The sequence below is a fragment of the Aotus nancymaae genome, unplaced genomic scaffold (genome assembly GCF_030222135.1).
Source record: "Aotus nancymaae isolate 86718 unplaced genomic scaffold, 86718_ANA_hifiasm-v0.15.2.pri h1tg000076l, whole genome shotgun sequence".
Classification (NCBI taxonomy): Eukaryota; Metazoa; Chordata; class Mammalia; order Primates; family Aotidae; genus Aotus; species Aotus nancymaae.
The window spans coordinates 14,500,585-14,518,271 of NW_026988491.1; the positions used below are offsets into that span (position 1 = coordinate 14,500,585).

Sequence of the window (17,687 nt, forward strand, 5' to 3'; positions counted from 1 at the left end):
CAATCCACTGAATAGAGAGTGAGCGTAGAGTAATTACTGTGGGTTGTTTGCAGTCACTGAAGAGCAGTCATGACAAATTGAAAATACTTGTATTAGTGTTTCTAGTTGGCCTTAAATTTTCTAGGAGGCAAAAGAGTAAATACCTTGTTTAAAAAAGTATATGGGTCATGTCTGGGCACAGTGGTTTACACCTTTAATCCCAGCACTTTGGGAAGCTGCATCACATGAGGTCAGGAGTTCTAGACCTACCTGGCCAAATTGATGAGACCTCATCTCTACTAAAAATAAAAAATTAGCCGGGCGTGGTGGCTCATGCCTGTAATCCCAGTTCCTTGGGAGGCTGAGGCATGAGAATTGCTTGAACCCGGGAGGCGGAGGTTGCAGTGAGCAGAGATCATGCCACTGCACACCAGCCTAGGCGACAGAGCGAGACTCCATCTCAAAAAAAAAAAAAAAAAGTATATGGGTCATGATTTTGAATTGAACCTTTTCAAAACTTTTATTTTAGAATAATAGCAAAAAACAAACACCAGCTTTTAATTTACAGATGGGAATTGCAACGGTCTGTCAACCATCTTGACCCATGGCATGCATTGAGTCTGGTAATGGAATATTGCACCTAGGATGTTTACTCTGCCTTCTGAGCTAGCAATTGGAATATGCTTTTTTAAATGATAATACATTTTGAGTCGCTTAACTGTTAAAAAATAGTGACTCGGTGTAAACTGAAGCAGGTGCCCCTCGGGTCATTCTCAACCTAATAGTCCATGTAATTTTGGCTTCTTGCTCTCCTATTTATTTTGATCATGTAGTTTTGTCTGGTGATTGTCACACTTTTGCTCATTTCCCCTTCAGAATGAGAGAGTTAATTCTTCGAAATAGCTCCTTTCCTTGCCCACCTAAATATGTGTTTCTCAGTTAGATTGCGTAAGAATCATTTGCATAAAATTGTCAAAATACACAGTCCCAGGCCATGGCCCTAGCAGATGTATTTTGAAAAGCTCTGCAGGTGACCCCAGTACATGTCCCTGGTTGAGAATCACTGCCTTGGATGAAGGGAATTAGATGTGACTGTGATGACTTGGAGAATGATAAGGGTGATGGAGAGGTCAAGGCTTCATGGGAGACCCTGTAATGATTAGTTTCTTCATTGTTTTGTTTTGTTTTGTTTTATTGGACTACCAGGCCAAAGCCTGTCACACAGCGATGAAAGAGTAGTAAGAGAGTGCTAATCTGTTAGGAAATTTAGTTGTGGAAAATAAATTCTCAGATAATTAGGTGTTACTATAATAAATTTCTAACTAAAAGACATTTCAAAGGAGAATGTAGTCTGGGAGTTTGTAGTGATGTATAAAAAATAAAAAACATAATTATTAGTTATAATTAATTGGTTACAGAGAATAGCATTCTGTCCTTGTATATTTCCTCAGTTTCAGCCCAGAAGTAGGCTTTATTGTGGAAGGATCTTTGTAAATTACTTGCTTGAAATATAAATGATAGTTTACCATAGAAATAGTGTTATCCATAATGGTACAGCATACTTTCTAGGAAAGGATTTGGGCACTTAAGTATTGATATTTTTAGGACTTTTTGATGATTTATGGGGACAACAGATGAGAAAATTGGCATTTTCCTGGATAGTCCAGACTCTGGTTTCTGGAACGTGGTGGTTGAATTTCTAGGCCTGGCCACAAGACTGATGCTTACAGAGTCAAGTGTTAGTTGTGCTGTAGAACTGAGCTGCTCTGTATGATAAGTGATGTTGGGGAACAGAAAACCTGTTAGGCATCTTTTCTTGCAGAAAAAAATTTGGGCCGGGCGCAGTGGCTCACGCCTGTAATCCCAGCACTTTGGGAGGCCGAGGTGGGTGGATCACGAGGTCAAGAGATCGAGACCATCCTGGTCAACATGGTGAAACCCCGTCTCTACTAAAAATACAAAAAATTAGCTGGGCATGGTGGCATGTGCCTGTAATCCCAGCTACTCAGGAGACTGAGGCAGGAGAATTGCCTGAACCCAGGAGGCAGAGGTTGCGGTGAGCCAAGATTGTGCCATTGCACTCCAGCCTGGGTAACAAGAGCGAAACTCCGTCTCAAAAAAAAAAAAAAAAAAAAAAAAAAAATACCAGTTGTTCCTCTGGTGTATTAGACTGTAAACAGAGGGAGACCCACCTTTCTAGTGTTGGGTCCAGGTTTACAGCCACATCTTCATCTTTATTCCCGAGATCCAACCTTGGTAGTCTAAATCTCCTTCTTCTTCTCTTACCTCAGCCGAACATGACTGGGGAACATGTTCCTCTTCCCAAAGATGGTGTCTTCCTCAGGCAACCTCCCCTTCACTCTGAATCTACGTATCTTTCTGCAGTAGATGCTAGAAACACAAAGACAAGACTGTTGGTACCAAGTCCCTGGTTGTGTAGAGAACTGAAGTGAGATTTTTATGTATTTTAGAGTGGTAATATATTAATTTATTCTTCCTGTATTCTCCACCATTTAAAAAAAAAATTGTGAGAGTCAGACACGGTGGTTCACACCTGTAATCCTAATACTTTGGGAGGCTGAGGCGGGCGGATCATGAGGGCAGGAGTTCGAGACCAGACTGACCAACAAGGTGAAACCCCGTCTCTACTAAAAATACAAAAAAAAAAAAAAAAAATAGCTGGGCTTGGTGGCACACACCTGTAATCCCAGCTACTCAGGAAGCTGAGGCAGGAGACTCGCTTGAACCCTGGAGGCGGAGTTTGCAGTGAGCCAAGATCCCAGCCTGGGAAACAGAGCTGGATACCATCTCAAAAAAAAAAAAAAAGAAAGTGAGAATTCTCAGAAGAATAGGACAGATTTCAAGTGGAGGTTATGAGAAGACATAGCTAGAGCTGGCTTGCTACCCAGGTATCAAATAATAGAAAGCACTTAAGGTAGAAGCTAATATCCACTTTCGTTAGATTTTAGAGTAGAATTGAAAGAGTTTGAGGGATTGATGTAATCGTTCAGCTTTAACAGGGATGAAGTTTAGGATTCAGTTTAGGATTTAAAAGCCCAATTGCATAAACTATATAATGGAAGAGGTTGGACATAGAAATTTATCCTTGTTAAAAAGATGTTAGGGACCAGGCACCATAGCTCAGGCCTGTAATCCCAGCTACTCGGGAGGCTGAGACAGGAGGATTGCTTGAGCCCAGTAATTCAAGGCTGAAATTAGCCAGAACTGTGCCACCGTAGTCCAGCCTGAACAGCAGAGCAAGACCTTGTCTCAATTAAAAAGAAAAAAAGATATTAGAGTGATGGCTGGCTCTAATGAGAGTTTATCAGCCTAAGATGACCTTACACTGCGTTAATAGACATATAGTATCCAGGAAAGGATTTACACTTCCTGCACCACACTACAGAAAGGAAGCAGGAGCAAGTGGCATGCACCATGTGGAGTTCGGGCCAGATTGGGCAAGGAATTTGTCAACTCAGGAAGATTTAAACACCTGGGGTCTTTGAGCTCCCAGGGAAAGGCTTTTCCTGCTTGGGAACCTCAGGTAATTGTCCAGAAATTTGAAGGGCTCTAGTGCCTGTCACTTAACATTCCTTGGTAATTATCTGTCAGATATTTTGTTCAGTGAAACTTGTTCTTCAGATAGCACCAATGAGGAATCAAAGCCAACAGGGAAAAGCTTCTAGCTCAGTAAAAGTTAGAGTTTTTGGGTGTTGTCCTTCACCATTGGAAGACAGTTGAGAGCAGCACCTAATCCATCAGCATACCTGGGGTTACGGGCCATCTCAGGACATTGGCTACCACTCTTTGTTTTGAACCTATTTCAGAAGGCATAGTGCAGTGAGTCGACTCTCATTTATTAATATTGGAGGGGTTCCCCCCCATTAAATAATTGATAAACTACTTGCAGCACCCCTCACACCTTGTAGAAACACCTATGTGTTCTAACACAGCGGTGGGGAGCCACTTGTTCAGAGATGGAACTGGCTGCCTCTAAGAGAATGAATGAATGTGAGGTATTAGAACACACGCGGCGCCAATTAATTGGCACGAAAATAGTCCAAATAGGAGGTAATGAGGACTTGAACCTGATGCGGGGCAGTGGTGGTAAAGGGGAAGGAATGAATTGAGAGAGGCTTTAGTTTAACTTAATGTTGATTAGATATGTTAAACGGGTGGGGGAACATTGAGAAGTCTAAGATACAACCAGGTTTCTGACTTGAGCAGGTGGTTGGGTGATAAGTTCGTTCTTTGAAAGTGAAGACATGGGATTGGGAGCTAGGAAAGAAGTTTAGAGGAAGGGAAAGATGGTAAGTGGCAGTTAAAGCCTGAGCCTAGAAGAGTTGGCACTCAAGGAACTGAAATGTGGAAAGGATGCAGGCCCTATCTTCCCATTGATTTTTGTTGTTGTTGTTTTTAAGCCACTATTTATGGCCACATTCATTTGCCATTCCCCAGTCAGAAGCCAGGGTTGCCGTTATGGCCGTGGACACTCTGCCTCACTGTCTGTTTTTATACTGCCCATGAGCTAAAAATATTTTTTACATTTTGTAATTATTGGAGAAAAAATGAGAATATTTTATGACATGTGAAAATGACAGGAAATTCATATATCACTGTCCATAAATAAAGTTTTATGGGAGCACAGCCACACACTCATTTGTTTACACATTGTCTATGGCTGCTTTGGCCCTACAATTGCAGAATCAAGTTGTTGTGATGAAGACCATATGGCCAGTAAGCCCTAAAATATTTACTACTGGCCCTTTACAGAAAGTTTGTTGATCCCCCGATCAAGAGTGGGAGAAGCCCACACAGGAAGAGGAAAGGAAGAGCTGAAGAGCTAGCTGGAGCACATCTCACAGAAACGGGAGGGAGAGAATGATGAGTGGTGTCAGAAGCTGCAGAAAAATCGAAGAAAAGGTCCAGTGCAGACTGGTTAGACTGGCAACAAAGATCACTAGTGACTTAGGAGGAAGGAAGCTTCCAGGGAGATGTTTAGGGCAAAAGCCAGTGTATTTTGTGTAGAGGAGGGAGTGGAAGGTAAAGAAATAGAGACAGTGCTGAGAGGTTACTGAAATTGTTCGGTACATATTGACCACTCGCTGCGTGTCATCAGATTTAAAATGCTCAGCCTAGAATATCTTTTCTAGGCCTTATTTGTATTTTAACTACTACTTTAAAAACATTTCTAGGTCATACTTTTTATGTTTGATACCTTTGAGATAGTTAAAGGAAATAATAGCTTGTACTAGTTCTGTGCAGCTGCTGGGTTCAGAACCCTGCCGGGTTCAGAAGTTTCTTTTTTTTTTTTTTATTGCATTTTAGGTTTTGGGGTACATGTGAAAAACATGCAAGGTTGTTGCATAGGTGCATACGTGGCAATGTGATTTGCTGCCTCCCTCCCCTTCACCTATATCTGGCATTTCTCCCCATGCTATCCCTCCCCAACTCCCCACCCCCCCGCTGTCCCCCCACAACAGACCCCCGTGTATAGTGCTCCCCTCCCTGTGTCCATGTGTTCTCCTTGTTCAACACCCGCCTATGAGTGAGAACATGTGGTGTTTGATTTTGTGTTCTTGTGTCAGTTTGCTGAGAATGATGGTTTCCAGGTTCATCCATGTCCCTACAAAGGACGTGAACTCCTCGTTTTTAATGGCTGCGTAATATTCCATGGTGTATATGTGCCACATTTTTCCTGTCCAGTCTATCATCGATAGGCATTTGGGTTGGTTCCAGGTCTTTGCTATTGTAAATTGTGCTGCAGTGAACATTCGTGTGCATGTGTCCTTATAGTAGAACGATTTATAATCCTTTGGATATATACCCAGTAATGGGATTGCTGGGTCAAATGGAATTTCTATTTCTAGGTCCTTGAGGAATCGCCACACTGTTTTCCACAGTGGTTGAACTAATTTACACTCCCATCAACAGTCATAAGAGTGTTCCTATTTCTCCACATCCTCTCCAGCATTTGTTTTCTCCAGATTTTTTAATGATCGCCATTCTAACTGGCGTGAGATGGTATCTCAATGTAGTTTTGATTTGCATTTCTCTAATGACCAGTGATGATGAGCATTTTTTCATATGTTTGTTGGCCTCATGTATGTCCAGAAGTTTCTTAAACAGTCCTTTTATCTGAAAAAGGAGCAGCTAATTGAAGTTTTCAGAAATAAGGGCAATTAGAAGTTTAAACTGTGAGATACAAAAATGGAATAAGATAAATGGGATAAGGAAGGGGAGGAGATTAAATTATTAGAGTACATAAATGTTTCTTAAAAGTAAATGAATGGAGGCTGGGCACAGTGGTTCACACCTCTTATTTCAGCAATTTGGGAGGTGGAGGTGAGCGGATCACCTGAGGTCAGGAGTTCAAGACCAGCCTGGCCAACATGGTAAAACCCCATCTCTACTAAAAATACAAAAATTAGCCAGGCGTGGTGGTGCACACCTGTGATCCCAGCTACTCTGGAGGCTGAGGCAGGAGAATCACTTGAACCTGGGAGGCAGAGGTTGCAGCGAGTTGAGATCCCGTCACTGCACTCTGGCCTGGGCAACAGAGCAAGACTCCATCTCAAAAAAAGAAAAGAAAAGGAAGACGAAGTAAATGAATGAAAGTTAGAAAATAGGAAAGACAGCTTTTTTTCCACAATGTTTTTATTTCCCTATAGTACAGAGATAGATCATGTTTAAGCCACAAACCTTTCCTCTGGAAAATAAACTGTGCCCTTACTTTGAACAACTCATCTTTAGAAAAACTTGCACTACCTGCAAATCATTAAGATTCAGAAAAGAGACAGCATGAAAAGTAACATACTCACACAATAGCTTCTCTTCCCCTTTATCGTCTAACATTCTGGACCATGATGATGGGTTGATGCACACTGATTCTGATTTCTTGAGACTTTGGGAGTCAGTTTGGATCAGGCCTCCTGCCTAAAAAGCTGCATTGCTCTCCAATTAGTGCCTACAATTCTGGTTGACATTTAAATGCTTGAAGTTCTTAGATTCAGAAAGATGTGATTTAAAAAATAGAATAAGAATTCATTCAGATGCTGAAACACAGTTTGCTGTGACTAAGGTGGTGTCTTGGGCGTTTTCTGACTGTGTCCTGGAGGTTTTGATTTTTTTCTTTTTATACTTTGACCTATTTGTGCATGATGTCCTGGAGTTTGAATGACTAATCTCCTAGGCCAGAGCACACTGTCTTGGGAGGAAAGTGGTTGAGGTGTGTTCCTATTTTATAACGACTTTATCACTTACAATCCATTCTATCTCTGATGTGATCGTGGGAAAGTGCCCTAAGGAACTTTTGCGAGGATCTTGCACGATATGTGATACCTACCAAATTTCTTCAGTTGAAACAGTGCTGTGAGTGTTTTAAAGTGAGTCAAACTGGTATTCAGCCCTCAGTCCTGCAGGTCTCTCTGTCTTGTCTTGCTTTTCTTTTCTGGATTGAGTTAAAGTATGTAATAGACCTGGTTAACTTGTAGTGAAGATGCTAGACCTTTTATAGAAGGGCAGCCTTACAGAAACATAACTCTTTCCATCCTAAAAACCAGTTGGGATGAATTTCTCCAGTTCCTCCCTGCCAGCTTCTTATTTGTACTCATAATAAGAAAAAGGGGGATTGCAAATGCCCTATGCTATAGAATCCTCCAGAAACAGACAGTAAAGGAATATTAAATAATCTTCATTCATTCATTTACTATTTGTGTATCCATCTGTTGTTATAGGTCATGAATATTAAATAATGACTAATTTTATTTCCTGAAGTCACACATTTATTCTGCTCATCAGATTTTGGATCCTCTGATCTCTACTCCCCCTTCCTTTACTGGGAGACCTGGTCCTGCCATTGATTGGCTGAGGTTAGACATGGGGGTTGCCTAGAAGTTGCTGCAGGCACCTGCTCTTTTCTCCTGTCACCTACAGTATGTTTGTCCAGTAGAGGCATAGATTGGGCCGCCTGATTTCTGATGATGTATCTCTCTCATAAAGGAGCCAGTTCAACAAACGACGTGCTGGCCCAGCATCATTTTAGCAGTCAAAGCAGTACTGCCCCCAGAGCTGGCCCTGATGTTACCCAGGGAGGCAGGGATTTGGGCCACAGAATCATCTGAACTATCAGGCTTGATTATTTCTGTACGACTTCCAGCCTTTATTTGCTGGGTAGTTTTGGGTTTTTTGGTTTTTTTTTGAGATGGAGTCTCACTCTGTCATGCAGTGGCGCGACCTCGGCTCACTGCAGCCTCCACCTCCCAGGTTCAAGCAATTCTCCTGCCTCAGCCTCCCAAGTAGCTGGTATTACAGGCATGCACCACCACCCTGGCTAATTTTTGTATTTTTAGTAGAGACAGGGTTTCACCATGTTGGTCAGGCTGGTCTCAAAACTCCTGACCTCAAATGATCTGCCTGCCTCAGTCTTCCAAAGTGCTGGGATTACAGGCATGAACCACCGCACCTGGCCTGCCAGGTAGATTTTTATGGAGAGGGTAGTGATCTTTTGGCTGCATGCAGCGAGGGAGGTGCAGATCTAAGAGAGCCTTCTCTGTAGGTTCGAGGGGGAGAGCCAGAGGGTCCAGCAGGGTGTGGTTTAACGGTTGTCCTGCACATTCCCCTGCTGTATATAGGCCATTTTAAAAATTAAGGTTAACAAAATCAAATTGTTTAAAGTAAATAGAAAAAGTATCTACATTTTGTAATTTCTATCTTAAAGAATTGGAAAAAAATTTTTAATAAAAGCATATTTATATCATTTCTAGTATTTACACAGAGAGCTGTGCAAGTCTTTGAGTCCAGGTAGGTGTAGAAACCAAAACCAAGCCGAGTTTGTGATTTTCCAGGCCTGGAGTTTCTTGTACGAGTGTACTTTGTACCATGCCCTAAAGAAAAAAGAAAAGATGAAAAATGGGTCCTTGCCCTCAGGAAGTCATGGCAGGAAGTCATGGCCTGGTGAGGGAGAAGGACTTGTAAATGGAGAATTTCCGTGGTAGAGAGAGATGGATGATGTGTTCCAGGAGCACTTAGGAAGAACTTTAGCCCACCTAGGCCAGGGACTTCAAGAAAGGTTACTCAGAGGTAGATCTCTTAAGAATGTGGATGAAGGGAAGGGATCCTTGGACTGAGGCTTGAACCTTTTACCAAGAACTTTACCATGGACGTTTAACTCTTCTAGGCAGCACTTCAGGGAATTAATTCTAATGTTGATTTAGGTGAGTGAATGATGATCACTTCCCTCTCCCCCTTGATTAATGGAATGTATTCCATGATCAGCCGCCACCTTCATCCTGCCTTCAATAAACTGAAGAGATTGTGGAGAATTTGGAAAAACTGTGTCCCTTGAGAGTAGAGTAAAAGGAGAAGTTACTTTGTTAGAATTGGTGTCTTGTAAGCTTTCTTAAAAACAATCTTGGCCAGGGTCCAGGCATGGTGGCTCATGCCTGTAATCCCAGCACTTTGTGAGACCTGGGTGGGTAGATTTCTTGAGTCCAGGAATTCGAGACCAGCCTAGGTACGAAACATGGCGAAACCCTGTCTCTACAGGGGGAAAAAAATAAGTTGGGCATGGTGGTACATGCCTGAAGTCCCAGCTACTCAGGAGGCTGAGGTGGGAGGATCCTTTGAGCCCTGGAGGTGGAAGTTACAGTGAGCCAAGATCATTGCACTCCAGCCTGGGTTATACAGCAAGACCCTATCTCAAAAAAAAACAAAAAATAGGCTGGGCACAGTGGCTCACATCTTTAATCCCAGCACTTTGGGAGGCCAAGGCAGGCAGGTCACGAGGTCAGGAGTTCAAGACCAGCCTGGCCAACATAGTGAAACCCCATCTCTACTAAAAATACAAAAAATTAGCCAGGTGTGGTGGCAGGCGCCTGTAATCCCAGCTACTTCGGAGGCTGAGGCAAGAGAATTGCTTGAAGGTGGAGGTGGAGGTTGCAGTGAGCGGGGATCGCGCCACCGCACTCCAGCCTGGGTAACAGTGCAAGACTCCATCTCAAAAAAATAAATAAAGTAAAATAAATAAAAAATAATAATAATCTTGGCCAGGTGCAGTGGCTCACTCCTGTAATCCTAGCACTTTGGAAAGCTGAGATGGGAGAATTTCTTGGGCCCAAGAGTTCGAGACCCGAGTGGTCAACATGGCAAGACCCCATCTCTAAACAAAATAATAACATTATTTTTAAAATCTTTAGAAAAATGTATTTGATGTATTTCAAAGACTGTTTCCCAACCTCTCTCTTTTAGTGCCCGAAGTGACGAAACCAAGTTTAAGCCAACCAACGGCCGCCAGCCCAATTGGCAGCTCTCCATCGCCACCAGTGAATGGTGGCAACAATGCCAAAAGGGTGGCAGTGCCGAACGGACAACCGCCAAGCGCCGCCCGCTACATGCCTCGGGAGGTGCCACCGCGATTCCGTTGCCAGCAGGACCACAAAGTGTTACTAAAACGTGGGCAGCCCCCTCCACCGTCCTGCATGCTCCTCGGGGGTGGGGCAGGGCCTCCTCCCTGCACAGCACCTGGAGCAAACCCAAACAACGCACAAGTGACAGGAGCGCTGCTGCAGAGTGAGAGTGGGACTGCGCCAGGTAAGACACCCTGTGGATCGAATGCATGGCAGCTTGAGAGAGAGAGAGAGAGAGAGAGAGAGAGAGAGAGAGAGTGAGCTTGATTTGCATTGCCTGATATAACGTCTGGGAAAGCCATTAATTGTATAAACCACTGGGATTAGCCAAAAGATGAGAGGGGATCCTAGTATTCGATGTGTGTTGGTGATTCTTGGAATTTAGTGTTCCATAAGTGTGTGCTCTTGTCATGAGAGGCTAATGTAGCTGCTGTTGCTCATTATTTTGGGGGCCTTTTTTTCCTTCTCAGACAAGAGTGTTACAAATTTGAGCCTCCATAGTTCCACTGTCATATGTGTGCAGGTTATAATTGGACCTGGGGCTTGTGTGGAGGCGAATCTTTAGATGTCTGTGTTACATTTCCAGAATTCTAGGAGGATAGAGAAAATGATTTGTTACATTGCAATAGAATCTTGGGAGGATTCTAAAATAATACTATTCTATAGTTTTTACATTAGATTTTTAAAATCAGTATTTCTTTTGAGGGCCCTGGATTTTGAGCTTTGTTAAAAACTATACAGAAATAAGGGATCTTTAGCTAAAGGGTTCTAGTAGAAGTTTTGAGTGTTTTTAATAGATGAATACTAAGTCAACTAACAGCTAAGAAATTCTAAATATCTTTTAAAGTTTACTAACAGATTTCAGCTTAAAATGTCTTTTGAGGCAATAATAAAATTCAGAGCTTGAATACCATTAAGCATCGGCAAAGACAATGAATTGATTGATGGTTGTCACCAGTAGGATGCTTTATTTGACTTCTGAGTTTGAACAAAGAATTGCTAGAAAATTCAGTCACCACCTTGTTGTGTGCAGAGTAAGGATGGAAAGAAACCTTGTGGTGACACAGACTTCCTGCAGAGATAAGCCCTTTCCTTCCTGGCCTCTCCTAACCAGCTGCAAAAGGAAGCATGTGAAGGGGCGGTCCTGTCGGGCGGAGTTTCTGCAGCCGAGTGTAGCCACGCCTAGGTGGAGACATGGGTTCTGTGTGAGTCAGAGTCCACATTATTAAAACCAAGGAGGCCCCTAAATCTCAAGAGTTTGGGATTCTATGCTTTTTCATTTTTCTGTGCCTCTGCATAGTTCTTTTTTGAACTTCAAATTGATTAAAAGCTGCCTGGTTAAAGAAGCTAAAATAAATTTAGAAGAAATGATCTCATTAAAAACATATTTTTCCCACCAAATATGGTAAATGCCACCAAAATAATATGGTGAGCCAGACTCATTTATCAGATTAAATTCCTTGGGGTTGTGAACTCTGTCTAATTCGTACTCCTGCCATGACCCCAGGCACCCAGCTCAGTGGGTATTCATCATTCAGCAGATGCTTACTAAGCAGCATTGTGCTGGCTGCTGTGTGGAATTCTAACGTTAGCAAGTTAGGGTCTCCACTTAAAAGATGCTCACATGGGGAAGGAAAGTTGTGAACATGTACCACAGCACTGAGCAAGAAGGCTCTAGACAGGGAAAGATTATTTTCAGGTGATAAGCTTGGAAACAGCTTCATAGCTGAAGTGACACTTGAATTGGGCCCAGAAGGATGAGTAAATTTCACTGTGTGAATTCAGGAGGAAAACACAGTAGGTGCCAACATGGAACGGTGCCAGAGTGAGAAGGCACAAGTTGTGGAATGTCAAGTAGTATGGATATTGACATCTACAAAGGAAGTAGTAGAAGATAAGACTGGAAAAGTTGGTTGGTCCCAGGTCATGGAGCATGTTGATGAAATTCCAGGCCAAGCAGTTTAGCTTTATCCTTGTGCACTAAGAGAACTGTTGAAGGTTCTCCATACAGCAGTGATATAATCAAAGGTGTGCTTTAGAAAAATTGCTCCAGCCAGGGGTGTTTAGAGTAGATCGGAGGTACAGTGCTATTGCTATTACGTTGTCCCAAGACACAAGAAAGCACTTTTCTGTCAGTAGGAATGGCAAAGGAGGTAGCTTTGAGAGAGATGAAGTTAGACTTAGCCAATATAACACAAGGCAAATGAAAAAGAAGAGGTGACTAAGACAGTTGTGATATAGGCAACTGGGTTGAAAGAAACTAGCATGTGATTAGCTCTCCTAAGGGCAGAGCTCAAAGGAGAGCCCCTTTGAGGTATTAACGGATAATGAATGCATGTGAAGCTGTGATTAATAAGATGATCTCTTCCTCAGAGTCAACCCTTGGAGGTGCTGCTGCTTCAAATTATGCAAATTCCACTTGGGGCTCGGGAGCCTCCTCCAACAACGGCACCTCCCCCAACCCAATTCACATCTGGGACAAGGTGATTGTAGACGGGTCTGACATGGAAGAGTGGCCTTGTATTGCCAGCAAAGACACTGAATCTTCTTCCGAAAACACCACCGATAACAACAGTGCCTCGAACCCTGGCTCTGAGAAGAGCACTCTGCCAGGAAGCACCACTAGTAACAAAGGAAAAGGGAGCCAGTGCCAGTCTGCAAGTTCTGGGAACGAATGTAATCTTGGGGTCTGGAAATCTGACCCTAAGGCTAAATCTGTTCAATCTTCCAACTCTACTACAGAGAACAACAATGGACTAGGAAATTGGAGGAATGTGAGTGGTCAGGATAGAATTGGACCTGGCTCTGGCTTCAGCAACTTTAACCCAAATAGCAACCCATCTGCCTGGCCAGCACTGGTCCAAGAAGGAACTTCTAGGAAAGGGGCATTGGAAACAGATAATAGTAATTCCAGTGCACAGGTTAGCACAGTAGGTCAGACATCCAGGGAACAGCAGTCAAAGATGGAAAATGCGGGTGTTAATTTTGTTGTCTCTGGCAGAGAACAGGCTCAAATTCATAACACTGATGGACCAAAAAATGGAAACACTAACTCCTTGAACTTAAGTTCACCAAACCCCATGGAGAATAAGGGAATGCCCTTTGGAATGGGCTTGGGGAACACCTCCAGGAGCACTGACGCCCCTTCACAAAGCACTGGAGATCGAAAGACTGGGAGTGTTGGATCTTGGGGTGCAGCTAGGGGGCCTTCTGGAACTGACACAGTCTCTGGACAAAGCAATTCTGGAAACAATGGGAACAATGGAAAAGAGAGAGAGGACTCCTGGAAAGGAGCTTCTGTTCAGAAATCAACTGGGTCAAAAAATGACTCTTGGGACAATAATAACAGGTCTACGGGTGGGTCCTGGAACTTTGGCCCCCAGGACTCTAATGACAACAAATGGGGTGAAGGGAACAAAATAACATCTGGGGTCTCTCAGGGAGAATGGAAACAGCCGACTGGGTCTGATGAGTTGAAAATTGGAGAATGGAGTGGTCCAAACCAACCAAATTCTAGCACTGGAGCATGGGACAATCAAAAGGGCCACCCCCTCCCTGAAAACCAAGGCAATGCCCAGGCTCCCTGTTGGGGAAGATCTTCCAGCTCCACAGGAAGTGAAGTTGGAGGTCAAAGCACTGGAAGCAACCACAAAGCAGGAAGTAGTGACAGTCATAACTCTGGCCGTCGGTCATACAGGCCCACACATCCTGATTGTCAGGCTGTCTTGCAGACTCTTTTGAGCCGAACTGATTTGGACCCCAGGGTGCTCTCAAACACCGGCTGGGGCCAAACTCAAATTAAGCAGGACACAGTGTGGGACATTGAAGAGGTGCCAAGGCCCGAGGGGAAATCTGACAAAGGAACTGAGGGGTGGGAGAGCGCTGCCACACAGACCAAGAACTCAGGGGGCTGGGGAGACGCACCCAGCCAAAGCAATCAAATGAAGTCTGGATGGGGGGAGCTCTCAGCCTCTACAGAGTGGAAAGACCCCAAGAACACCGGAGGCTGGAATGACTACAAGAATAACAACTCTTCCAATTGGGGAGGAGGACGACCTGATGAAAAGACATCTTCCTCTTGGAATGAGAATCCCAGCAAGGATCAGGGGTGGGGAGGTGGACGCCAGCCCAATCAAGGATGGACCTCTGGAAAGAATGGTTGGGGAGAGGAAGTAGATCAAGCAAAAAACAGCAATTGGGAAAGTTCTGCAAGTAAACCTGTGTCTGGGTGGGGTGAAGGAGGGCAGAATGAAATCGGAACTTGGGGTAACGGTGGCAATGCAAGCCTAGCTTCAAAAGGTGGGTGGGAGGATTGCAAAAGATCCCCGGCATGGAATGAGACAGGCCGACAGCCCAATTCCTGGAATAAACAACACCAACAGCAGCAGCCGCCACAGCAGCCACCGCCACCACAACCAGAGGCTTCTGGTTCGTGGGGAGGCCCACCCCCACCACCTCCAGGCAGTGTTCGACCTTCCAATTCCAGCTGGAGCAGCGGGCCGCAGCCTGCAACCCCTAAGGATGAGGAACCCAGTGGTTGGGAAGAGCCATCCCCACAGTCAATTAGTCGGAAAATGGACATTGATGATGGCACTTCAGCATGGGGAGACCCCAACAGTTATAACTACAAGAATGTGAATCTGTGGGATAAGAATTCCCAAGGGGGCCCAGCACCTCGAGAACCAAACCTGCCCACCCCAATGACCAGTAAATCGGCATCAGGTAAGCTATGGCTTTTTCTGGCAGCTTTTGATGAAGAAAATAAATCTGAGGCATTTTTATTAGGTGCATTTACTCAATTTAGTTCTGTTCTGAGAAGCTTTCCTACAGTTCCTACTCTGTTGCTAACAGAACCTCTTTTTATAAAATGCTAGTGATGGCAGATGCTGGTAGTACATTTTAATGTTCTTTCTTGGCAAAGGGAAAAGACGACAACCCTGTGTTAGTCCCCAGAATTATTTTTCTGTAATTGTATTGGTCTGCAGAATCCAAAAGACATATCTTGCTAAACAAACTATGTTCTAGATTTTAAAATAAAGAATTAAAGTAGTAGCAGAAATAGACCTGCTTTCCATTCTGGTTCTCCCTGTGGACATATCTCTGCTTCTGTTTCCCCGGCAAAGGGAAGTAGTCTGTGTTTTTCCAGAGGCCATCATGATGCTGAAGCAAAGCTGATATTTGGAAGGTTTCAGTCTCTTTCCAGATGATTTGTAATGATTACTTCTGGAATGGGAGTACTTTCTATAAGAGATTGTTATCTCAGGCCTAGTGAGGTGCCTCACACCTGTAATCCTAGCACTGTGGGAGACCGGGCCAGGAGGATCCCTTGAGCCCAGGAGTTTGAGACCACCTGGGCAACCTAGAGAGACTTCAGTCTCTACAAAAATATATTTAAAAATTGGTTGAGTGTGCTGCATATGCCACTATAGTCCCACCTACTCGAGAGGCTGAGGTGAGAGTATCGCCTGAGTCCTGGAGATGGAGGCTTTGGGGAGTTATGATCGCACCACTGCAACTCCAGCTTGGGTGACAGAGTGAGACCCTGTTGCAAAAAAAAAGAAAAAACAACACGAGATTGTTAGGATAATCAGTTGCCCAGAATTAAACTTTCTTCCCTCACTATTTTAATAGGAAACATCACACCTGGTAAAAGTAGCAATGGTAATGCCATTCTTAGTTATCATTGTCAACTTGAATGTCCCTGTAAAGCATATAGTTCAACAAATTAAGGGGGATGCACCTTTCAGTCTTTTTTTAGTTAAAATTAATGATAATTTTAAGAATCAGCGTTTTGTTTACTTGTTTTTTCTTTTTTCTTTTTTTGAGACAGAATTTCACTCTGTCACCCACGCTGGAGTGCAGTGGCACTATCTCAGCTTACTGCAACCTCCGCCTCCCAAGTTCAAGTGATCTCTTGCCTCAGCCTCACGAGTAGCTGGGATTACAGGCACCTGCCACCACGCCCAGCTAATTTTTGTATTTTTAATAGAGACTGGGTTTCACCATGTTGGCCAGAGTGAAAGAGGTGATCCACCTGCCTTGGCCTTCCAAAGTGCTGGGATTACAGGTGTGAGCCACTGTGCCCTGCCAAGAATCAGTTTTCTCAGCGTACACCTCTAGCGTTCAGCTAATCCATTTGTGGCCACTTAGAAAAATGATTACTTTTGGCCGGGTGTGGTAGCTCATACCTGTAATCCCAGCACTTTGGGAGGCCAAGGTGGGCGGATCACAAGGTCAGGGGTTTGAGACCAGCTTAACAAACATGGTGAAACCCTGTCTCTACTAAAAATACAAAGATCAGCCTGGCATGGTGGTATGTGCCTATAATCCCAGCTACTCAGGAGGCTGAAGCAGGAGAATCGCTTGAACCCTGGAGGTGGAGGTTGCAGTGAGCTGAGATTGGGCCACTGCACTCCAGCCTGGGTGACAGACAGAGTGAGACTCCCTCTTAAAAAAAAAAAAAGATTACTTTTAACTCATTCTTTTTTCAAGTATTGAAAACAATGAGGACGGAAATGAGCATTGCTCAGTAACTCCTCATCCAGAATAAAACCTGCTAAATTTTTTTAAAAAGTATATCCACATAGCAAAAACCTTCAAACTGTCTGTAAAAGTGAAAGATAATCAATAAAGGAATCTTAATCCTTTGAGTCTCTTCCCATAGGTAATCTCTTAGAAGTTTGCGTCCCATTCAGAAGTTTTACAGAGAAGGGATTGTACTTTACATACTGTTCTTCACCTCGCTTTTCTCATTATACTTAAACAAGCTTTCCATTTTAGCACATAGTGTGCAGCTTAATTGCTTCATATACGGTATTTCTTTTTTCTTTCTCTCTCTCTGTTTTTTTTTTTTTTTTGAGACGGAGTCTCACTCCGTTGCCAAGGCTGGAGTGCAGTGGCACAATCTCAGCCCACTGCAACCTCCGCCTCCCGGGTTCAAGCGAGTCTCCTTCTCAGCCTCCCAAATAGCTGGGATTACAGGCACTCGCCACCATGCCCAGCTTATTTTTGTATTTTGGTAGAGACGTGGTTTTGGCATGTTGGTCAGGCTGGCCTTGAACTGACCTCAGGAGATCCATCCGTCTTGGCCTCCCAAAGTGCTGGGATTACAGGTGTGAGCCACCACACCCAGCCCATATACGGTATTTCTTTAATGAGTGACCCACAGTTTGTCTCACCAGTCCCCTTGTGGTGGACATTTAGGTTGCTTCCAAATTTTTTCTATCAGTGATGCAGTGAGTATTGTTATACATGTAATTTCATCTATGTTTATAAGTGTACATGTGGTGTAATTTCCTGGCA

At 43.7% G+C, this 17,687-nt stretch overlaps 1 protein-coding gene across 5 annotated transcripts in view; it reads left to right on the plus strand.

Moving 5' to 3' along the window:
* Positions 1-17,687, plus strand: part of TNRC6B (trinucleotide repeat containing adaptor 6B) — a 291,478-nt gene that overhangs the window by 208,532 nt on the left and 65,259 nt on the right. For all 5 annotated transcript variants that reach the window (XM_064368066.1, XM_021668746.2, XM_064368065.1 and 2 more), the window contains 2 exons: positions 10,228-10,569; positions 12,759-15,107. In XM_064368066.1, coding sequence (XP_064224136.1) covers positions 10,228-10,569; positions 12,759-15,107 — 2,691 coding nt within the window. The remainder of the gene's footprint in view (positions 1-10,227; positions 10,570-12,758; positions 15,108-17,687) is intronic.